At 43.6% G+C, this 25,239-nt stretch overlaps 1 protein-coding gene across 1 annotated transcript in view; it reads left to right on the top strand.

Moving 5' to 3' along the window:
- Positions 1 to 25,239, top strand: part of LOC132384990 (solute carrier family 15 member 1-like) — a 63,263-nt gene that overhangs the window by 18,868 nt on the left and 19,156 nt on the right. Inside the window, exons 8-12 of the mRNA XM_059956715.1 lie at positions 2,912 to 2,989; positions 4,826 to 4,908; positions 8,788 to 8,880; positions 10,655 to 10,822; positions 13,430 to 13,518. Coding sequence (XP_059812698.1) covers positions 2,912 to 2,989; positions 4,826 to 4,908; positions 8,788 to 8,880; positions 10,655 to 10,822; positions 13,430 to 13,518 — 511 coding nt within the window. The remainder of the gene's footprint in view (positions 1 to 2,911; positions 2,990 to 4,825; positions 4,909 to 8,787; positions 8,881 to 10,654; positions 10,823 to 13,429; positions 13,519 to 25,239) is intronic.

Below are 25,239 nucleotides of genomic sequence, written 5' to 3'. Positions count from 1 at the left end.
CAAACTATACTGATAATTGGCTTTTTGGTAAAAAGAGAGAGTGATGGTGGAAGGTTGTTTCTTGAACAAGAGGCCTATATCTCTATTCTTGTTTTGTTCTTTATAGCTAGAAAAACAAATATAAGTAGTCCATTCCTTATCCATGCATGCCTTCAAATTCTTGTTGACACTGTTTCACCTCAATCATCAGTTCTTTGTTGATTGGTGATTTTGTAATTCTTCAGACTGTCACTTTCAGAGGATGTCTATTCCAGAGCATCCTTATCTGTTTGTTCTGTGCTTAGGGTCTGCTCACAAAGCTGTGTTGGTATAATTTTACTTAGTCACATTCATGCTTATCAGGTGTCAATTATGTGACCCTCGTCCAGTGTGTTTATTTTACTGTGTTGTTCCCAGCATCTCTCTCCTACCGCTTTCTCCCCCCCTCCTATCGTTCTCTCTCCTCCCCTCTCTCCTCCAACTCTCTCTCCTCTCCTTAGCTAGCAGAGTGTCTTTTAAGAGCTAGTTGATATACTTGACATCTCTCTGGCTGCTACTTTATTTACCCATTTCCTATAACTACCTCATTGGAGCTTTCGCCTGTAGCCCTTGGTTGCCAGTAACTACTAGATGGGATAGGTTGTTCCCTTCCAAGTACTCTGCACAATGCAAATCTCATTTGGAGTCTTTATTACCCAACACAATTAGGCTTTTCAAAGCACAGCAGTGCAATTCCAGTGACAATTCTCATGTTCATATCTGTATCCAACCATCTTTGATAGATACCCAGCAGTTCATCGCTTCTGCAAAGCCCAGTGTATCTCCTGAACGTATGCATAACAATTGCATTTCCTAAGAGGAAGGTAGTGCAAATATTAATTTTATCCTATCATCCACAGCAAGGCCTCCTGCCACAGAATTTTGTCTTTAGCACTCAGCTAACCTGTTGGTTTCCCTTTGAACACAAAACGTGGCTCAGCCTTTTAAAAGACCACATCACCACTGCACACAGAGTATGCTTGTTCCTTGTCTGCATCTTGATTCATCCCCCAAGATACTCCTAGGCTCCAGCTTGCTGCTGGTGGCTTTCTTGCTTTTCCCTCAAGTTTTGGGCCTTTTATGTTCACTCATTTCACTTGAATTCTCCTGACATTTTTGGATTGTATGTGAAACAATCTCACTGGGTCTGCATCTATCATCAAAGATCCTCACCATCTGGACCATCTTCTTGCAGCTACCATTGGGCAGGAGGTACAGAAGCCCCACACCATCAACTTCAAGAACAATTGCTTCCCTTCAACCACTCATTCTTGAACCGACCTGCACAACCCCAATCACTACCTCAGCACAGCAATGCTATGGCCACTTAGTGCTACAATGGACCTTGACTGTTCTTGTTCTAATTATGTTCTTTCCTGCATAATTTTGCATAATATAAATTTATGTTTTTCTTGTGGATGTTGTGTATCTGATACCCTGTACCTGTGATGCAGTTTTCATTGCACCCGTGCATACATGTACTTGTGCAGATGACAATAAACTCAACTTGACTTTGGCAGTACGTCCTAACCTAATACCTCAGTGATAGTTTGTGGACTTTACAATGTTTCATTTGTTCCTAACCCTATCACAGGCAGCTACATTACTTCTTCTCATAGGCCATCATTTTACTTTGTTCTCAGCTCTTCTCAGTGAGGTCAATTTTAAAGGACAACCCGACACAGTCCATGCACTGGGCGCAAGGCTGAAGCTCAAGCTTCCGGAGGTTTTGCACACACCAATTTCTCGCCATTCAGTGACGTTGGATCTTTGGTTCCTGTCACTCACACAGCAGAAGCATCTCATCCTTCTCAGCCATGGGTTTCTTTGCAAGTACCACCACTCAGACTATGGTGGAGTGAACAAGATATTTTTTACTGAAAACACTCACTCTCAAACTACAGAAAACAGCTCTGCCTGCTACCTTATACACTGAGTTCTTCAATATACACTCACACTTACAGGGAGATGGTCTCAGAAAAGGAACCAATCAGTGATGACTAGGATGAGGGGATATTTCTTTGCTCTAAAGGTCATAAATCCTTGGATATTTTTTATTACAGATAACTGTATGCCAAATATTTGAGAGTATTCAAGATAGAGATCCTCGGGTTTCTAGGAATAAAAGGAATGAAGGGATATGGGGATCAAGACAGAAAGTATCAAGATCAATTCAGAGTAAGATCAGCCATGATCTTACTGAATCATGGAGCAAGCTCAAAGCTACAAATGGTCCAGGTGTGCTCCTGTTAGGTTATCTGGTGCTAGTTCGCCACTATTTAATCTATATGTGGCCTATATTATATAACCTATATATAACCTATTTAACCTTGTCTAACCACTGGGTATTGGTATTTGTGTGCATTAATATCTTATGTCAGTTTGCCAAATCCACAACAATGTCTTATCTCAGTTTGTACTCCACATTCGTGTATTACTGCCTGCTCTGTGGTCTCTTTGTCTAACTACAGTTCATTGATGACTGAGAGAAGGGTATTTTGGTTTACATGTACTCTGGACTGTGGTGTTGTGTTGACGCATGGCCTAATGGATAAGGCATTGGACTAGTAACCTGAAGGTCACTGGTTCGAGCCTCAGCATGTTTGTGTCCTTGAGCAAGGCACTTAACAACACATTGCTCTGTGATGTCACCGGTGCCAAGCTGCATGGGTCCTAGTGCCCTTCCCTTGGACAACATCGGTGGCGTGGAGAGAGGAAGGTTTGCAGCTTGGGCAACTGACAGTCTCCCATATAACCTGCCCAGGCCTGCGCCCTGGAAACCTTCCAAGGCGCAAATCCATGGTCTCACGAGACTAACATATGCCTCTAAGGATTGTGGTGGAAGTGATAATAGTTACTGTCATAATGAATTATTCTTTCTCTCCACTTACAGAGGATGTCCACTGTTTCAATGCAGACTGCTACCCCCTTGCATTTGGAGTTTCTGCGATAGCCCTATTACTGGCTTTAGGTAAGCTGGATCAGCTTTCAGTGGGCACAGTGTGGAGCAGGTGAGGCAGGTCTGTCAATGCTTCCAAATTTTCTTGCAACACAAAATACAGCCAATCAGCCCATTGGGGCTATTCTAGTCCACAGACCAATCCATCCTCGCACAAATTCTCCCTGTAATCTGCTCACCCCACACTCAAATCAAACACACTACCCACCTCCCCTAAGAGTAACATACCCTGGCCAAATAATCTGCTAACCTGTAACATCTTTATGATGTTGGGTGTGTGTGTGGGGGGAGATCTGGCACACTGAATTACAGAGTAACTTGACACAGACAGCACCAGAAGTCAGGATTAAAGCCAGGCCACTGGAGTTCTGCAGTAGCAGCTCTACAACTGTGCTACCTTTGTTAGAACAAAATACTAAAAGAAGAACTGATTATTTAGATTTATTTCCTGACTCTCAGCAAAGCATCAAGTAAACTGCCCAGCTGTCTGACTCTCCCTCAATACTGAATCTGGCTCCTCTTCAGCTTTCTTGATTGAAATGAAGGACTAACAAGCTGCTGATTGGCCTCTTGGTTCTCTCCAGCTTTCCTATTCTATTTGTAAATTCCCATCACTTAATTCTTATAATCCCAATCTTGTGTTATGGGCCAAGACTCAAGACTCAAAGAGGAAGAGCACTCCTGTTGCACTCTGCTTTTCATTTGCCTTTCACTTTAAGAGTGTCTGCTCCAAGTGAACTGCAGGCAGGGTTGGTGAGTCCATACTCTGCGATATGGGGAGTGGTGTGGAGTGAAGGTGAGGGCAGAGATGCTCCGGTCTCCAGCAGATGAAAATGTCTCAGCTGGCAACAATGCAATACTTGGACCTGCCCTTGTGACACAGAGTCATAGTATTACAGCATAGAAACAGACCCTTCAGCCCAACATATCCGTGCTAACCAACTGTCAGAACATCCAGGTATGGTCCAAGTGCATGTCAAACAAGTGAGTCAGGCACCACATTCTGCTCTTCAGTGATGGGACTATTAGGCAATAGCTCTAGGCTTTTAGCTGTCTCCAAGTTGCTGGGTGTATAATCCCTGAACTAGGAGCCCATTCTTCAGTTTTGTTTAAGCTTTTTGCTTGCATTATCTGGTCAAAATCTACCTTTAACTCAAGAAAAGGTCGCAAGAAGGAAATAGACTCAGAGGCAAGAAGGAAAGTTGGAAAACATAATGAAAATCTTACTGTCAGATGAAGTTCAAGAGCAATTTTGAATCAAGATGAAAAATGATGAAAGTAAGTGAGAGGAAGCTGCTATAGAGGAGGAGATGAGTCACCTAGTTACAGAGTAATAGAACTATACATCATGGAAACAGGCCCTTTAGCCCAACTGGCCCATGCCATCCAAGCTCCCATTTTCTGCCAATTGGCCCATAACCCCTGAAGCCTTCCCTATTTATGTACATACCTGTCTAATTGTGTTTTAAAAGTTGTTAACGTACGTGTCTCAACCACTCTTTCTGGTAGCTTGACCCATATATGACCACCATTTGTTTGGAAAAAGTTGTCCTTTGGCTTCCTATTAAATCTATATGGAATGTGGTGGTGTGAGGTTTCACATCTGAATTGGGCCTCAGTGGTCAAGTTCAGTTCAGTGTGAAGCTGCCATTATATAAAAAATAATGACTGTGAGGAAACAGGACCAACGTTAGCACGGGACAAGGTACTGTGGCTTCTTGGGAGATGTAAGTGGCAGCATTGACTACTGTGTCAGTGGAGAGTGGAGAGGGAGAAGTAAAGTGTTCTGTAATCATACTAAGTAACAGAGGACGAATGCTCTTTGATGCAAGCTGTCCTGTCTTCTAGTGGTCTTTGGACTGGGCACTTTCAGTTACAAGATCTACCCACCAACTGGAAACCTGTTTTGCAAAGTGGCCTCTGCCTCAGGGGTAAGTGATACACTGTGCGCCTACACACACTTCCTGACCAGTGGAACAGGGAGAGAATTCAACAGGTTTAAAAAACAGTCCATTCATTGTTAGTAAATTTCAGAAATGCTGTGGTAATGTAAATGTGCTGTGTGTTTCATATTAATGTTCTATTTTAGGAACCTCAGATCAGTCCTGGCCTAGATTCGTAGGATCAAAATTTTCTTCAACTCTCTGTGTACTTGGGTCCTAAATAAAGAGAGAACAAGTTCTGTCACTGGGCACCAGCTTGCTGATCTGGTCCGACATTGGCAGCCTAAACAATTAGTACCTCCATCGAAGGCACGTGACAACCCAGTGTATATCAGAATCAGAATCAGGTTTATTCTCACTGGCATGTGTCGTGAAATTTGTTAACGTAGCAGCAGCAGTTCAATGCAATACATAATATGGAAGAGAAAAAAACAAAATAAAATAATAATAATAAATAAGTAAATAAATCAATTACAGTTTATGTATATTGAATAGATTAAAAATTGTGCAACAACAGAAATAATATATATTTAAAAAGTGAGGTTGTATCCAACGGTTCAAAGTCCATTGAGGAATCGGATGGCAGAGGGGAAGAAGCTGTTCCTGAATCACTGAGTGTGTGCCTTCAGGCTCCTGTACCTCCTACCTCATGGTAACAGTGAGAAAAGGGCCTGTCCTGGGTGCTGGAGGTCCTTAATAATGGACACTGCCTTTCTGAGACACCACTCCTTGAAGATGTCCTAATACCCAAGATGGAGCCAACTAAATTTACAACCCTCTGCAGCTTCTTTCAGTCCTGTGCAGTAGCCCCCCACCCCCCATACCAGACAGTGATGCAGCCTGTCAGAATGCTCTCCATGGTACATCTATAGAAGCTTTTAAGTGTATTTGTTGACATACGAAGGTAGATCCTCAGAGATCTTGACTACAGGTTACACACCAGCTTCTACAACAGCATCTCCCAAACCCTATCAGGTCAGGTTTGCCTGCAAGATGCACCAGATCTTGTTGTTACTGCTTTGTTACTGCTTTATCGATAGTGAATAAAAACATGTCCACCTCCCCTCTGCCATAGTTGATAGAACCCTCACATGAACTTCTCCCATTTCCTCCATGTCTGCTCTCACCCATCCTCGCTGCTCTGCACCCACCATGCAGAACAGCCTTGGTCCTCCCCTTTCACCCCACCATCCTCCCCTTTCACCCCACCATCCTCCACATCCAACACGCTCTCCTGTTTCTACAGCTTCAACGTGACCTTCCCTTCACCCACTTTCTGTAGGGATCATTCTCTTTGTGATTCCCTGGTCCACTCATCCCTCCCCACCCACCCCTCCCTATTCTCTGGGACTTTCTCCTTAAACTTGGGAAGTCTAATATCTGTTTCTTAATGTCCTACTTCACCACTGTCCAGGGATCTAAACAGCCCTTCTAGGTGAGGCAGAGGTTCAACTGCACCTTCTCCAACCTAGGCATCTGCATTTGATGCTCATGATGTAGCTCCTCTACACCAGATAAACCATGCATATATGAAGACACTTTTTTAGAACACCTGTGATCTGTCTACAATGGCCACAATGAGCCTCCAATTGCGTATCACTTTAACTCTCCTTCCCACTCTCACACTGACTTGTCTGTCCATAACAGCGAGATAAAAAACTTCCTTGAGCCTGGTGGTACGTGCTTTCAGGTTTTTGTTTCTTCTGCCCGATGGGAGAGGGGAGAAAAGAGAGTACCCAGTATAGGTAGGGTCCTTGATTATGCAGGCTGAGGAAGTGAGAAGTATAGATAGAATCCATAGAGGGGAGTCTGGTTAACATGACGTGCTGAGCTGTGTCCACAGCTCTCTTCAATTTCTTGCAGCCACACGCAGAGCAGTTGCCATACCAAGCTATTATGTATCCAGTCAGAATGCTTTCTATGGTTTATTTAAGTATTGGCATGGACATGACAAATTTCTTGAGATTACTGAGGAAGCAGAGTTGTTGGTGAGGTTCCTTGGATGTGTTATCAATGTGGTTGGACCAGGGCAGACTATTAGTGATGTCCACACCTTGGAACTTGAAGCTTTCAACCCTCTCAACCTCAGTATTGTCGATGTAGACATGAGTGTATACACCACTCTCTTCCTGCAGTCAATGACCTGCTCTTTTGCTTTACTGACTTGAGGGAAAGGTTGTTGTCATGACGCCATGTTACCAAGCTCTTTATCTCCTTCCTGTCCTCTGACTCGTGTGTCATGAGTATACAGGGAACCGAGTAGGGTGTTATGGACTCAACCTTGTGAAACACCAGTGTTTAGAATTATTGTGGTGGAGGTGTTGCTACTTCTCCTTACTGATTGGGATCTTTTGGTCAGGAAGTCAAAGATCCAGTTGCAGTGGGAGGCATTAACTCCCAGTCCCAGGGTTTGGAGTTTGGTGTTGAGTTTGCCTGGAACTATAGTATTGAAAGACGAACTATAATCAATAAACAATTGTCTAACATGCACGTCTTTGCTGTCCAGATGCTCCAGAGATGAGTGTAGGGGCAGGGAGCTGGTGTCTGCCCTAGGCCTGGAACTGCAGTGGTTTGAAGTTGTCTGGAAAGTTGAAGTTGATGCGTGCCTCTCAAAGCACTTCACGATGGTATATGTCAGATCCTCTGGGCAGTAGTCATTGATGAATTTCTACTGGGAATGCTTGATGAACACTTTCAATGGAAGTTTATTCTCTTTTTAACCTGTAATGACCTTTATTTGTCAGTAACTGAATGAAAAGTGTACTTTAAAGAATAGTTTTGAAGGTGTTTTACTTGGTATCTGAGAAGTGATGATCTCTTACTAATCGTATTTATATAATATTTATAAGAACTATATAGGAGCAGTGCTACTCTCTATTTAATCTGTCCTGAGCTTGCACTGGGAGTGATTGAGTAGTCAGCATACAAGAAGCTTTACTCTGTATCGAACTGGTTTTCTCAGTGTACAGTATATGGGAATCCTTATGCTCTATCATTTGTAGCTGAGTGGTTGTTTGGGCAGCATTGAAGGAGCTTTCCTCTGTACTAAGCCCTTGAATAATTTGCTCCAATGGTGTTTTAATCATATAGTATCATAAACATATAGTCAATGTTGGAGCTTCACTTTGACTTTGCTGTGCTGAAACTGTGTATGGTGTGTATTTGAATGCGTAGTGTGGAAACAGCTCTATATAGCTTGTGAAGTAGGATTATTCAAATCATGATAGAAACATGAGAAACAGAAGCAGGAGTAGGCCACTCAGCCCCTCTTTTGCCTGATCAGCATGAAATGACATCATGACTGATCATTGACCTCAGTGCCATTTTTCAGCATCAACTCCACATCCTTGATTTCATAAGTTGTATGAAAGGAAGTCTGTGTAAGTGAAATGTGTTTACCTTGTACTCAGAGTGTGAGAATGGACCATATGAATATGTTCCATATTTTAATGGATTTAAACTAGCACTTTGAGTGTTTGAAAGGGACGTTTCAAAGAAACTTTACTCTGTCTGGAACCTCTGGTGAACTGGCACAAGGGGAGTGTAAGATAAGCTTGTCTAACCCATAATACATGCACTAGTAGTGACAGAAGATGGAATGATACTGTGTAACTAACCCTCTCTGACTGTGAACTTTAAAGGTCTTATGTAGGTGATGTGGAGTGAGCTCTAATCTATATTTTACACACATTGTTGATCAGGTTGCACCCCCAATGTCCTTGATGAGCTCAAGACCACCTTCAATAAGCATGCTGTGAATCATATTTTGTATAATGGGATGGACACCTATCTATCAGCTGTCTTTAGAATGGGCGAATTATACCTGACTACTCAATGGACTAACCATGTGCTGTTTGGGTTGTACAGAGTGCACTGAAAAACAAGATCAAATGGTTGATGAATAAGAAGAAGGAAAAAGCTAAAGACCATTGGTTGGACTGGGCTGACGCAAGCTATGAGGTAGGTAACTTTGTGTAATTCCCTCCAGAATACCAGCAGTATATATTGTGAAGGTAGCACTGGGAGGTATGTACACTGTTGCCATGAATGGTACTGTAGGGAACTTGGTGTAAAGTCAGTGTTTCTCACCAGCTGCATTGAATGATATGTCTTTATACTCCTGCCTCAGGTATGCATTGGTAGAGCTATTTGGAACAGGTTCCTGCTCTCCTGGGAATCTCTATCTTTTGCAAACATCTTTTAAATTCTGCTGGGGGTGCAGAGGCTGGTGGGAGAGACTGAAGAGGCAGAAGGGGTGCAGGTCACCCAGTGAACACCTTGCTATTAATTGTCCGATGCTTCCATTTATTTGTATTAACTTTCTGTCCTGAATGTTCCCTTTGTGCCAAAGAGTTGGGCTTCTTTTGTTGCTGAATGCCTCACACCCTGCCTGAAAATGGGTACTGAGTGAAAGTCGATCCCAGTCAATCTTGCAGATGTATTTGGTGATTGCACTTCTCAACTTTTCAGTTTCCCAAAGGGATTGATGGAGAATATGTGCCACAAAGTATTGCTCATAAGCTCTGAATTTCATAGGCTCTAGGACACAGATGACAATTCAGTATGTCCGTGAGGGACCATTTGTGGGTTAAGACATTAAAACAAAATCCTGTCTGTCCCTTTGCCAAGGATCCCAGAGCAGATGGGGGTCAATGGACATCAGGGTGAATCTCCTGGAGTCACAGCCTATGTTTACCCTGCAGATAACAGTATTAGACATTGCCACATGGCTGTTAAAGAGAACTTACTGAATTGGCTCCTGAGTTTCTGTGGATTATGTGCTGCAGTGGTTTAGGATGTGCTGAGACAGCAAAGGGCACAATCTGGCCGAAGAAAGTGAACATGTAGGTGCAGCAGGCCATTGGCTTTCATAATGAAAGGATTTGAGTACAGGAGTAGCAATGACTTACTGAAGGCAGGCGAATGGGGCTGAGGGGCATAATAAATCAGCCATGATGGAATGAAGGAGCAGACTCTGTGAGCTGAACGGCTCAATTCTGCTCCTATGTCTTATGATAAGGGGAGAAAGTAGGTTCAGGATCCTGAACTTGGATCGTTAAGTATTGTTGGTGTCAAAGGGCTGAAGCACATAATCAAAATAAGAATCATAATCAGATTTAATATCACTGACTTATGTTGTGAAATTTGTTTTGTGGCAATATATTAAAAATTATATATATAAGAATACATAAAAAGTAAATAAATAGAACAAAATAATGAGGGAGTGTTCATAGGTTCATGGACTGTTCAGAAATCTGATGCTGTTCCCCAAATGCTGAGTGTGGTTCTTCAGGCTCCTGTACCTTCTTCCTGATGGTAGTAATGAGAAGAGGGCATACCTGTACCCACTCCCATTTTCAACATTTCTGTTTCTCCTGGATTGAACTAATACCCCATGGAAATAAATTACTTCTTGTTCTAATTGCATTTTCTCATAAAAGTATGGTATAATTTATGTTTTTCTTATGCTATTTATATGATACTATGTACCTGTGATGCTGTTGTAGCTAAATTTTTCATTACACTTGAGCATATATGTACTTGTGCACATGACAATAAACCAGACTTTGACTTCATATCGGTTGAAGCAATTATTTTTAACATTTTCTAATGGGAAGGTGGTAGTCAGCTTTTGAGAGAGAAAGGGAGGCAATGCCCCGACTCCAAAACATGGTAATTTGATCGAAATGAGATACTGATATTATGTTTGTTGCTCAAATTTATTGTGTTTCAGAAAAAGATCATCAGCGATGCGAAACGCCTGTGCAACTTGCTGATGTTATACCTACTGCTGCCAATGTACTGGGCCCTCTATGAGCAGCAGGGCTCACGGTGGACCCTTCAGGCGCAGGAGATGGATCGCAATGTGGGTTCGCTCCAACTGAAACCAGACCAATTGCAGGTATGGCCATCTTAGATCTCTCAGTGGTGACAGGGCCAAGGGTGTAAGTTGATTGAAAGCAATGCTTTAGATGCTTTGACAGAGTGTTGGGCTAATGCATCCCAGGACATTACCTGGATGCTGGGGTTGCCATTTAGTATGGATCAGATTTAGATGGTTTTATCAAAGGTCTAACACAAAACTAGTGTGAGGGCAAGAATCTGAGAGTTAAATGAAGAGGACAAGAGACATAGAACCTCACATTAGCAGGCAATGGGTATGAGCTCCAGAAAACAACATGAACTCTTGAGTCAGAGGTTGAGTGTCATTCACCTCTGGAGTCAGTTTGGAACATGAACTCCAGGGATGTTGAGGAGTTTATTAGGGAGCTGAGGAAAGCTTTGGAAAAGAGCAGGCAGAACTGAAAGGGTGGGGACCCTTAGAAGAATTTTGTAGCTGGACAACAGACAAAAGGGGGAAGTACATAAGGCAAGTGATCTGAAGCAGAGTCAGACTTTCTTCTTGTGTCTCTGAGTTCCTGATTTACACCTGTTAACCTGGAGATCGTGCTGTTTGCCCTCACTGTGGTTTAGTCAGACATGATTATGGGGTCCACGGCCCACTCGGTGGCTCCAAAGTTCACTTACTTCTTTGGGTTTATATCCCTCTCCCCATGTCTCTGGGTCTTATACCCTCTCCTTCTTACAACCGACTCACGCCTCTCCATCTTGATTTATGTTTCTCTTTTTTTCAGTGTATTTAGCTCATTCACTAACTGTATCTATAGCTTTCACTGAAGTATGATTTAAAAAGGGGAAGGGCTGGTTGTTTAACATTCAGGCTGAAGAGCTTTTCAGATGAAATGGTGGGGTACTGGAAAATAAAGGGAGGAGTGTTATCAATGCTAGTTCAATAAATGGCAGCTTTTTGAGAGGTTAGAAGGAAATATCAAAGAGGTTGTATGAGTTGAAAAGAGAGGATGGACAATGGCATTTCTGAAGTACATTGAAGACTTCCAGAGAGTTGAGAGAAGTTGCAGAGGGAGGAGGGAAATTTGTGATATATGGGAAGTGACCAGTGTAGTGAAAGTGGGATATTTAATTACCCAGATCTAACTGGGATGTAATCCGTGGTATAAAAGGTATAGATGACATAGAATTCTTAAACGACAGTGAAGTTTATATGCCAGTTCAGAGCAAGGTTGACAAGAGGAAGGTGGGTTTCTGGATTCAGTTTTGGAGAATGAAGTTGGGCAGCTGAGATGATATTCATAAATCAGTTTCATTTAATATAGTGGCCGAGGATGAAGCAGGGTTAAGCAGGGATAGGGCAAGCATTTATGAAAGCATTTAAAAATTAACTGAAGTAGCTCAGTGGCAGGCGTATGAGGAGACTCGAGGAGCACAAGCTGAGTATTTCCACAAAGATACAGGAAGGGGCAGCCAAATCTGGAGCCCCCTGATCCATAAGGCCAAAAGGGGGTATGATAAGGGAGGAAAAGGAAGACAATGAGAACTTAGAACTACGAAAAGCCCCTGAGGCATCAGAATAAAACCATAAGACCATAAAGTAATGCAGAGGTGGATGAAGTAATGCATTTGGTAAGGTAGGGATTGTACAATAGGTGAGTGATGTTGAGGAAGAGAGGGACCTTTGAAAGTGCATTCATGGATGCTTAGAAGCAGCAGAACAGACAATTACATGGTTTAAAAAGCATATCGGATCCTTTCTTTTATTAACTAGAGCATAAGAACTGTGAGGTTTTACTGAGACAGTGTACAATGCTTCTAAGGCCACAGCTCATTTATTGTACACAGTTTTATTCACATCATGGGAAAGGTGAAACTGCAATTCAGAGAGCATAAAGGAGATAAAGTCATACAGCATGGAAACAGGCTCTTCAGTGCAACTAATCTATGATTCCTATCCAAGCTTGGCTGATCTACCTGTGTTTGGCCCATATCTAAGGCAGATATGAGCTAACTGTGAGGAGATGAAGCAGTCAGTAGCTCAGGTAGCACCTGTGCACAGAAAACCGGGTAATTATTTCAGGTCAATAACTTCTCTTCAGATTTCCAACATCTATAGCTCTTTCCTCCAGATTAATGAGAATATTGCCCATTCTATAAAATGTTCACTACATGGAAAAATTGAATAGGCTGGAGCTGTTTTCTCTGGAATAGAGGAGGCTTTGGCAAACAAATTGAATTGAGATGTATAAAGTTGTGAAAAGCCTAAACAGGGCTGTCCTGTTTACTCTGTTTTCTTAGCACGAGACAAAAAAACAAGGGGCAGAGATTTAAAGTAATTAGTAAGATGTATCAGTGGGGAGAGGAGGAGTGTGGTGGGGATCTGAAACCCACGGACTCAAAGGGAGGGGATGTCAATCAATCAAAGGAGGGGAGGAAGAGGTGTGAACCTCTCACTGGGGGAGGGATGTGAACCCAGGAGTGAGTGGGAAAGTGGTCCAATCCTCAGAGTCACAGTGAGCTGAGGTAAAGGCTTGGTTGGTAAGAGGAAAACATGGGCTTCATCATCCAGCTCCGGAGCTTCAACGTTCCCACAGTCTGCAGGGGTTATTCTGATTTACTTTGCACCCTTTATCTCCATGTTTCTACTCTGTTCTAGACCCTGAACGTATTCTTTGTGCTGTTGCTGTTGCCATTGTTTGAAGGAGTCATCTATCCTCTGTTTGAGAAGATAAACTTGCAACTTCAGTAAGAACCATTGGTCTATACTTCACCCTTCTTGTTACATATGCGCGGTGCAAGAATGGCAATGGAGTAGTATTGTTTAATGATTTTACTTGTAATGTTAGTAACGGTACATGCCGGGCAGCTTACAGTGTGGAAGTGACGAACCGGGCCTGCCGAGACAAACAACATGCTCACTAGAAAGCCTGCGCCAAAAAGAGCGAGCCCTCCTTGCACAGGAGGCCCAATCGATTCATTGTGCTATCAAATGGCCACATCCACGCTCACCACATTCTCACAATCGGTATAATATGACACATCCCTCCCCCCTGTCGATGAGAACCGCAGAGGGAGAGAGTAGGTGAGGTAAATGATGAAAAATGGTGAAATGTATATCCTGCTTGGTACCAGTCAACTGACGGACACACCTTTGTAGAATGCTGCGGGGGTGGTGTGGTAGCTTCCCTCTCTGTGCTTTCCTGGTTAGCTGATGTTGAGGGCACTGGGCTGTAAATCTCCTCTTCTCTTGATGAAGAGTCCATTGGTTCATCTGCTGGGACACTGGTTTCATCAGCAGAGGATGCTTCTGTAGCTTCCCAGGGTCCCCCGCCAGTTCACTTGCGATATAATCCAAACGTCACCTCGCAATCTGTCAGTCTGGCAGCTCAAGCTCTGCTACTTGACCGTGACAATGCCGGACACAGCCCATAAACAGTTTTCTTCCCGTGAGATTCACATGTAGACTTTATCTCTGGTACCAAACAATCATGGCCTGACACTACTTGCCGCAAATTTGCCAGCTGTAGGAGATCTGCTCTCTGCAGTTGATCAGGTTCTTCTACCTCTGAGCCCACCACATATGGCACTGGATGGGCCTTGTAAAACTTTGACTGGCATTCCTCCTTAAACTGGAACTTAGCTGCTGGACCATGCTGGTGCTCTTGTACTAGAGAATTCAATGCTGGTTCCCCCAACATGGCTGATGCAGGACAGCAGTTTTTAAACCTATTTCTGTTCAGTAAAGAGCAAAAATAGGATGATGGTACAGACGAATGAGTGAGGAACTGGTGCAGGGGGCAGGGTTTCAGATTTCTGGATCATTGGGATCTCTTACAGGGAAGGTGTGACCTGTACAGAATGGACAGCAGGCAGGTCTGCTGGAGGTGTGGGGGAAGGTTTGAACTAATTTGGCAAGGTGATGGGAATTGGAGTGATAGGGCTGAGGAGAGGTTTACAAGCAGAGGTAGTGTATAGAGAGACTGTCAGAAAAGGACAGGCAGATGATAGGGAAAAATTGCAGTCATTGGAAGGGGTTGCAGTATAAAAGGAGGACAAAATTGAAAGGGGTGACAAATACAGGACTGAAGGTGGTATATTTAAAGGCACGCAGTATACGAAATAAAGTAGATGATCTTGTAGTGCAGTTACAGATTGGCAGATATGAGTCATGGCTGAAAGTTGGGAATTTAGTATCCAAGGGTACACAATCTATCAAAAGGACAGGCAGGTAGGCAGAGGAGGAGGTTCGGCTTTGCTGGCAAACAATGAAATCAAATCCTTACAAAGAGGTGACATAGGATTGGAAAATGTAGAATCCTTGTGGGTAGAGTTAAGAAACTTCAAGGATAAGAAAACGCTGAAGGGAGTTATTTACAGGCATCCAAACGCTAGCTAGGATGTGGTCTACAAATTACAATGGAAGACAGAAAATGCATGTCAAAAAGGCAATGTTATGTTAGTCATAGGGGATTTCAATATGAAGATAGATTGGGAAAATCAAGTTGATGCTCCAACCCAAGAGAGAGAATTTGTGGAATGCCTCCCAGATGGCTTTTTGGAAGAGTTTGTGGTGAGCCCACTGGGTGAAAGAGTGTCTCTTTCCTTTAACTATTGGGCAGGTGTTGTGTAATGAACCAGATTTGATTAGGGAGCTTAAGATAAAGGTATAGGAACCTTTTGAAGACAGTGATCATAATATGATAGAATTCACCCTGCAATTTGAGAGGAAGAAGCTAAAGTCAGATGTTTCAGTATTACAGTGGAGTAAGGGGAATTACAGAGCGATGAGAGAGGAGCTGGCCAAAGCTGATGCGAAGTGGACACTAGCAGGAATATTGGCAGAGCAGAAGTGGGTGGAATTTCTGGGAGCAATTTGGATGATGCAGGGTAGCTACATTCCAAAGAAAAGGAGGTATTCTAAAGACAAGCTGACACAACTGTGGCTAACAAGGGAAGTCAAAGCCAACATAAAAACAAAAGAGAGGGCATATAATAGAGCAAAATTAGTGGGAAGTTAGAGGATTTGAAATTTTTTTAACACCAACAAAAGAAAACTAAAAATAAACCATAGGGGGTGGAAGATGAAATATGAAGCCAAAATGATAAAAAAATAATACCAAAAGTTGTTTTTCAGATATATAAAGAGTAAAAGAGAGGTGAGAGTAGATATTGGACACTAGAAAATGACACTGGAAATATAGAAATGGAGACAAGGAAATGGCAGATGAACTGAATAACTATAATTCTGGTCACCTCTTTATAGGAAGGATGTGGAAGCTATGGAGAGGGTGCAGAGGAGATTTACCAGGACGTTGTCTGGTTTAGAGAACAAGTCATATGAAGCAAGGTTAGCAGAGCTGGGACTTTTCTCTTTGGAGTGTAGAAGAATGAGAGGGGACTTGATAGAGGTCTACAAGATTATGAGAGGCATAGATAGGGTGGATAGTCAGTACCTGTTTCCCAGGGCACCAATAGCAAAAACCAGAGGGCATATGTACAAAATTAAGGGAGGGAAGTTTAGGGGAGACATCAGGGGTAAGTTTTTTACACAGATGGTTGTGAGTGCCTGGAATGATTTGCCAGGGATGGTGGTAGAGGCTAAAACATTAGGGGTATTTAAAAGCCTCTTGGACAGGCACATGGATGAAAGAAAAATGGAGGGTTATGGGGTAGTTTAGTACTTTTTTAAAGGATTATATGGGTCAGCACAACATGGAGGGCTGAAGGGCCTGTACTGTGCTGTAGTGTTCTATGGTTCTATTTTGCATCAGTCTTCACTGTGGAAGACATGAGTAGTATGCCGGAAGTTCAAGAGTGTCAAGGGACAGAAGTGAGTGTCATTGTGCTTACTAAGGAGAAGGTGCTTGGGAAGCTGAAAGGTCTAAAGGTAGATAAGCCACCTGGACCTGATAGACTACATCCCAGAGTTTGGAAAGAGGTAACTGAAGAGATTGTGGAGGCATTAGTAATGATCTTTCAAGAATCAACAGATTCTGACATTGTTCTGGAGGACTGGGAAATGACAAATATCACTCCATTCTTCAAGAAGCAGAAAAAAGTAATTATAGGCCAGTTGGCCTGACTTCAGTGGTTGGGAAAGTGTTGGAGTCTATTAGTAAGGATGAGGTTTCAGGGTACTTGGAGGCACATGAAAAAATAGACCAAAGTCAGCATTGTTTCCTTAAGTGAAAATCTTGCCTGACAAATCTGTTAGAGTTCCTTGAGGAAATAATAAGCAGGATAGACAAAAGCGAATTAATTAATGTTGTGTACTTGGATTTTCAGAAGGCCTTTGACAAGGTGCCACACATGAGGCAGCTAAACAAGATAAGAGCCCATGGTATGACAGGAAAGATACTAGCGTCAGTAGAGTATTGGCTGATTGGGTGGAGGCAAAGATGGGAATGAATGGAATTTATTGCACTGCCTGCCAGTGACTTGTTGTGTTCCACAGGGGCCTGTGTTAGGACAGCTTCTTTTTATGTTACATGTCAATGACTTAGATAATGGAATTGATGGCTTTGTGGCTAAGTTTGCGGCACTATGAAGATAGATGGAGGGACAGGTAATGTTCAGGAAGCAGAGAGGCTGCAGAAGAACTTGGACAGATTGGGAGGATGGGCAAAGAAGTGGAGGATGGAATACAGTGTCAGGAAGTGTATGGTCATGCACTTTGGTAGAAGAAATGAATGCATAGACTAGTTTCTAAACAGGGAGAAACTTCCAAAATCTGAGGTGCAAAGGGACTTCGGGGTCCTTGTGCAGGATTCCCTAAAGACTAATTCACAGATTGAGTCTGTGATGAAGAAGGCAAATGCAATGTTAGTGTTCATTTTGAGAGGACTGAAATATAAAAGCAAGGACATAATGTTGCGATTTTATAAGACACTGGTGAGGCCTCACTTGGAGTATTGAGAGCAGTTTTGGCCCCTTATTTAAGAAAAGATGTGCTGATATTGGAGAGGGTTCAGAGGAGGTAAATGAAAATTATTCTGGGATTCAAATGCTTACCATATCAGCAGTGATTGAAGACTCTGGGCCTGTACTCACTGGAATTTAGAAGAATTGGCGGGGGTGGGGGGGGTGGAATCTAATTGATATCTATGGAATGTTGAAAAGCCCAGATAGAGCGAATGTGAAGAAGATGTTTCCTTTGGTAGAGGAGTCTAGGACCAGAGGGCACAGCCTCAAAATAAAGAGGCATCCACTCAGAACAGAGATGAGGAGGAATTTCTTTAACCAGAGGGGGTGAATCTGTGGAATTTGATGCACAGGCGGCTGATAGGTTCTTGATTAGTCAAGGCATGAAAGGTTATGTGGAGCATGGAGGAGAATGGTTGAGAGGGAAATGGATCAGCCATAATGAAATAGAAGAGCATTGGAGGAGCCAAATGGCCTAATTTTGCTCCTATAACTTGAAGTATTAAATTAGGCTCTTTACCTCCCCGATCACATTCATGGATAAGTGAAACAAGTGTCCTTGGTAAACCACTTCTGGCATAAAGACACCATTTACATCCACACTTTCTCCACCATCTTCTATGTGGACAAACTTTCTCCTCAGACCGCTTTTAAACCTTTCCCCTCTCACCTTAAACCTGACCCCTATAATTTTAGACTCTCCTACCGTGGGACAAAGACTGTGACCATTCGCATTATCCATGCCCCTCATAATTTCTCCAGTGTAGCTACAGAACACAGAGTCTGGCCATCGTACTTTTGGAATCTGGTGTAAGGATAATCCACTTAGCAAGATGACGGTTGACCGCCGTGACCAGCGCAAATTTCATGGACTGGTAGTCCACTGTGAGTGTAACCAAGTAAGAGACTGATTTTGGTGGGCCATGTCATGGGTTTGGAAACTCTTCACTCTGGCCATCCCCTTGTGCAGAGTTGATTGAATTCTACTGGTTTCTCATGGTGTGTTGCTTAGTGAAGGACACCTTCTCGAGCTGCCTGACCTGACTGAACTGGCAGAGACTGTCTTTTGATGTCTGCAATCAGACCATTGGGCATCTCTGTGGAGACTTGCATGATCTCTGTGCAGACTATAGGCTGGTGGTCGGTATCTGCTGGCAAGCATTGACGCTTTCGGGAGGGCGCTGAGTCTGTGCAAGGCCTCTCTTGACTGCCTCCCGGTGGCAAGCTGTGGAACGCGCTTTGTCGCAGGACAAATTGTGCTTTTCAGACAGGAAGCTCTACTGTGTCCTCGCACCATGGATTCCAACTATTAACGCTTGGATAAGCATCACGTCTTTTAATATCTTTGTACTTGCATTCCTGCGCCACTAGGGTCAGTCTTGTGATGAAATTATCTACGTTCTCACCAAGGGTCTGTCGCAGCTGTGACAACCCGAAGCAAGCTGTAAAAACATGGTCCTGCATCCCCAAACGTTGTCCAAGGCCTCAAATGCATCTGTCAGTTCAGGCAAGCATTCTGCAGGTGGAAAGCATCAAAATAATTCTGCCCGAGTTCTCCCAAGTGCATGCAGCGCAGCTTGAGTTTCATTGCCTCCTCCAGCTTTGCTGCTGGTGTTAAAGTTGGTAGAAGCTCAATGTAGTCCAGGAGGGTCGTCTTCCATTGCAGTCAGGTTCCAGGGGTGCAGCCCAAAATGGACTGGGCCCTTGGAGTGGAGGGCCCAGTCTTGATTTGATCCTCGTTGCCCAATGTTATGTCTGCACATCGCAAGAATTACAGTGGAGTAGTATAATTAAACTTTTTTACTGGTTGTTTTACTGGGCAACTTACAGTGTGGGAACGATGAACCAAGTCTGCCAAGATGAAATGCATACGCACTTGAAAGCTTGCGCCCAAAATAGAGTACCGTCTGACACGCAGGAGACCCATTCGATTCACCGTGAAATCAATCCATCGGCCGCATGCGCACTCGTCACATTCTCGCAATTGATCTGATGCAGTACTGTTCTCACAGCGCAAAGGACTCTCTCAAGGAGTGACCATCCCTTCTGAATGTGTAGCTTCTGTATCTCCTGATTCTTGGGCTCCTTTTGGAAACTCAGTTAGCTGAGCTACACACTCTTCCTGTAATCCCTCATCACTGGTTTCACAGTTCCTATAATAAGTGTTCCATCACAGGGGTTCTGCATGTAAGGTTCTGACTGAAACTGAGATGTTGAAGGAGAGACTCATTCTAACTGGACACAATGTTAATTAATTGCTTTCAAAACAGTTTCCTAGAACAATAGAATGTGGATTACTGGTTCTACCCTCTCCAGCCATTTCACCCCACCACTCCCTCCCCCACTTTCTCCCATGCCTTAATCCACTGATTATTCCTCTTGAGGTACCAGACCCCTGCCCCCAGGAGATAAGCCATTCTTTTTCAGCCTCTATCACCAATCCAATGCCCAGCTCCAAATGGGCAGCTGAATTTCCTCCAACACCATGTTCCTCTCAACCTGTGAATGTTAGGATCACCTCCTCTCGCCACTTTGTCCTCCGAACAATTTCAGATGAATGAACACTTTTCACCTTCTGAAGGACAATTAGGAATTGTCAATAAATGCTCAGATTGCTGAAAATGGTATAAACCATTCGAACACTGCTGGAGACATCACTGACCATCAGTGATGAACTGAGCTGAGAAGTGGAGTGCAATCCAGAAAAGTGTGAAGGGATTCACTTTGGAAGGCCGAATTAGAAAGCAGAGTGCAGGGTTAATGGCAGGATTCTTAACCGTGTGGAAGAACTGAGGGATTATGGGATCACATCCATAGATCCCTCAAACTTGTTGTGTTGTTCTTCATTAGTCAGGGGATAGAGTTCAAGAATTGTAAGGCAATGTTGCAGCTCTATAAAACCCTGGTTAGACCACACAGGGAGTCTTGTGTTCAGTTCTGGTTAGAGTCATAGAGTCATAGGAAAATGCAGCACAGAAAGAGGCTCTTGGCCCATCTAGTCCATGCCAAACTAGTTAAATTCCCTACTCCCATCAAACAGCACTGGGTCCATAGCCCTCCATACCCCTACCATCCATGTACCCATCCCAACTTTACTTAAATGTTGAAATGGAGCTCACATACACCATTTATGCTGGCAGCTCGTCCCACACTCTCATGACCCTCTGAGTGAAGAAGTTTCCTGTCATGTTCCCCTTTCACCCTTAACCCATGACCTCTGGTTGTAATCCCACCCAACATCAGTGGAAAAAGCCTGCTTGTATTTATCCATCTATATCCCTCATAATTTTGTATACCTCTATCAATTATCCTCTCAATCTTCTACGTTCCAAGGAATACAGTCCTAACCTATTCAATTTTTCCTGATAACTTAAGTCCTCTAGACCCAGATCCTTGTAAATTTTCTCTATACTCTTAAACCTTATTTACATTTTTCCTGTAGGTAGGTGACCAAAACTGCAGACAATACTCTAAATTAGGCCTCACCAGTGTCTCAGTGTCAGGAAGTGGCCTGGTTGAGGGAAGTGCCTGGTGTGAAAAGTGCTAGTCTTTGGCTCGAGGGTCTTCGGCGAGGAGACTACGCCAGGCACAATTGCAGAGGGTGAAGACATGACTGCTAAGCTGATTCAGTGTGCTACGTGCATGATGTGGGAGGTCAGGGACACTGATGGTGCCCCAGGCTGCTACAGCTGTGGAAAGTGTGTCCAGATTCAGCTTCTGAAGGAGCATGTAGCAGCACTGAAGAAAGAACTGGATGACCTCAGGTTTATCCATGAAAACGAGGGTTTTCTGGACAGGACCTACAGTGAGGTCGTTACACCAAGGATACCGGAAGAGAGAAAGGGGATGATGAGGAAGGAAAGGATGCTTGAAGTACAGGAGACCCCAGGGAATGTACCTCTCGTAAACAGGTTCACCCTCTTGGAAGCTGTCAGGACAGAAGATACTGCCAGTCTGAGAGGCGGACAGGTCTGTGAGCTGAAAATTGGTGCAGAAGCAGAGCCGAGGAGTCAGACATCAGGAAGAGCCGTGGTAGTAGGGGACTCCATAGTAAGAGGTACGGAAAGGGGTTTCTGCGGCAATAGGCGAGATTTAAGAATGGTGTTGCCTCCCTGGTGCTAGGATCCAGGACATCACGGACCGATTGCAGGGAATCCTCAAGGGTGAAGGTGAACAGCCGGAAGTGGTAGTGCATGTCGACACAAATGACATCGGGAAGAAGAGGAAGGACATTCTGCAGCGCGACTTCAGAGAACTCGGAAGAAGGCTGAAAAGCAGGACTTCCAGGGTGGTTATCTCTGGTTTGCTTCCAGTTCCTCGTGCTGGAGAGGGCAGGAACAGGGAGATAATGGATCTGAATGTGTGGCTGAGGAACTGGTGCAGGAAGCAAGGATTTACATTCTTGGACCACTGGGATCTGTTTTGGGGTAGGGATGAATTGTACAAAAGGGACGGGTTGCACCTTAACAGGCGGGGGACCAGCATTCTGGCAGACAGGTTTGCCACTGCAACATGGATGTGTTTAAACTAAGTAGTGGGGGGGGGAGGGGATGAACTGGAAATATAAGGATGGAGTTAAAGGGAAAGTGAAAATAAGAAAAGTTAAAAAGGACAACAGAATCAATGGAGTAGAAAGCTCAAGAAGAGATCATACAGTATGGCCAAGTGAAATAGGAATTGATAGGAAAGGAGAGGGGAGTACCGAATTATAAGTATTATATATGAATGCACGAAGTATAAGGAATAAAGTAGATGAGCTTGAGGCTCAGTTGGAAATTGGCAAGTACAATGTTGTGGGAATAACTGAGACATGGCTTCAAGCGGACAGGGCCTGGGAAATGAATATTCAAGGATATATACATCTTATCGAAAGGACAGACTGACTGGCAGAGGGGGTGGGGTGGCTCTGTTGGTGAGGAATGATATTCAGTCCCTTGCGAGGGGGGACATAGAATCTGGGGATGTAGAGTCAGTATGGATAGAACTGAGAAATTCTAAGGGTAGAAAGACCCTAATGGGAGTTATCTACAGGCCCCCAAACAGCAGTCTGGATGTAGGGTGTAAGTTGAATGAGGAGTTAAAATTGGCATGTCACAAAGGTAATGATACAGTTGTCATGGGGGATTTCAACATGCAGGTAGACTGGGAGAATCAGAATGGTACTGGACCCCAAGAAAGGGAGTTTGTGGAGTGCCTCCGAGACGGATTCTTAGAACAGCTTGTACTGGAGCCTACCAGGGAGAAGGCAATTCTAGATTTAGTGTTGTGCAATGAACCGGATTTGATCAGGGACCTCGAGGTAAAGGAACCATTATGAGGTAGTGACCATAATATGATATGTTTTAACCTACAATTTGAGAAGGAGAAGGGAAAATCGGATGTGTCAGTATTACAGTTGAACAAAGGGAACTATGGAGCTATGAGGGAGTTGCTGGCCAAAGTTCAATGGAACAATACCCTAGCAGGGATGACAGTGGAACAACAATGGCAGGTATTTCTGGGAATAATGCAGAAGGTGCAGGATCAGTTCATTCCAAAGTGGAAGAAAGATCCTAAGGGGAGAAAGGGGCGGCTGTGGCTGACGAGGGAAGTAAAGGGCAGTATAAAAATAAAAGAGAAGAAGTATAACATAGCAAAGATGAGTGGGAAACCGGAGGACTGGGAAGCTTTTAAAGAGCAACAGAAGATAACAAAAAAGGCAATATGCCAAGAAAAAATGAGGTACGAAGGTAAACTAGCCAAGAATATAAAGGAGGATAGTAAAAGCTTTAGGTATGTGAATAGCAAAAAAATAGTTAAGACCAAAATTGGGCCATTGAAGACAGAAATGGGTGAATTTATTATGGGGAACAAGGAAATGGCAGATGAGTTGAACAGGTACTTTAGATCTGTCTTCACTAGGGAAGACACAAACAATCTCCCAGATGTAATAGTGGCCAAAGGAACTAGGGTAAAGGATGAACTGAAGGAAATTTATATTAGGCAAGAAATGGTGTTGGATAGACTGTTGAGTCTGAAGGCTGATAAGTCCCCGGGACCCGATGGTCTGCATCCCAGGGTACTTAAAGAGGTGGCTCTAGAAATCGTGGACGCATTGGTAATCATTTTCCAATGTTCTATAGATTCAGGAACAGTTCCTGCTGATTGGAGGGTGGCTAATGTTGTCCCACTTTTCAAGAAAGGAGGGAGAGAGAAAACAGGGAATTATAGACCGGTTAGCCTGATGTCAGTGGTGGGAAAGATGCTGGAGTCAATTATAAAAGAAGAAATTACGACACATTTGGATAGCAGTAGAAGGATCAGTCCGAGTCAGCATGGATTTATGAAGGGAAAATCATGCTTGACTAATCTTCTGGAGTTTTTTGAGGATGTAACTATGAAAATGGACAAGGGAGAGCCAGTGGATGTAGTGTACCTGGACTTCCAGAAAGCTTTTGATAAAGTCCCACATAGGAGATTAGTGGGCAAAATTAGGGCACATGGTATTGGGGGCAGAGTACTGACGTGGATTGAAAATTGGCTGGCTGACAGGAAACAAAGAGTAGTGATTAACGGGTCCCTTTCGGAACGGCTGGCTGTGACCAGTGGGGTACCGCAAGGTTCGGTGCTGGGACCGCAGCTATTTACAATATACATTAATGATTTAGATGAAGGGATTAAAAGTAACGTTAGCAAGTTTGCTGATGACACAAAGCTGGGTGGCAGTGTGAAATGTCAGGAGGATGTTATGAGAATGCAGGGTGACTTGGACAGGTTGGCAAATGTATGGCAGATGCAGTTTAATGTGGATAAATGTGAGGTTATCCACTTTGGGGGCAAGAACAGAAAGGCAGATTACTATCTAAATGGAGTCAAGTTAGGAAAAGGAAAAGTACAATGAGATCTAGGTGTTCTTGTACATCAGTCAATGAAAGCAAGCATGCAGGTACAGCAGGCAGTGAAGAAAGCTAATGGCATGCTGGCTTTTATAACAAGAGGAATTAAGTATGGGAGTAAAGAGGTCCTTCTGCAGCTGTACAGGGCCCTGGTGAGACCCCACCTGGAGTATTGTGTGCAGTTTTGGTCTCCAAATTTGAGGAAGGACATTCTTGCTATTGAGGGAGTGCAGCGTAGGTTCACAAGGTTAGTTCCCGGATTGGCGGGACTGTCATATGTTGAAAGATTGGAGCGACTGGGCTTGTATACATTGGAATTTAGAAGGATGAGAGGGGATCTGATTGAAACATATAAGATTATTAAGGGATTGGACACACTGGAGGCAGGAAGCATGTTCCCGCTGATGGGTGAGTCCAGAACTAGAGGCCACAGTTTAAGAATAAGGGGTAGGCCATTTAGAACAGAGATGCGGAAAAACTTTTTCACCCAGAGAGTGGTGGATATGTGGAATGCTCTGCCCCAGAAGGCAGTGGAGGCCAAGTCTCTGGATGCATTCAAGAGAGAGTTAGATAGAGCTCTTATAGATAGCAGGGTCAAAGGATATGGGGAGAGGGCAGGAACGGGGTACTGATTGTGTATGATCAGCCATGATCACAGTGAATGGCAGTG

The sequence above is a fragment of the Hypanus sabinus genome, chromosome X1, assembly GCF_030144855.1.
Source record: "Hypanus sabinus isolate sHypSab1 chromosome X1, sHypSab1.hap1, whole genome shotgun sequence".
Taxonomy (NCBI): domain Eukaryota; kingdom Metazoa; phylum Chordata; class Chondrichthyes; order Myliobatiformes; family Dasyatidae; genus Hypanus; species Hypanus sabinus.
Note: the sequence above shows the minus strand (reverse complement) of the source record. Positions and strands in the feature narration are given on the sequence as shown.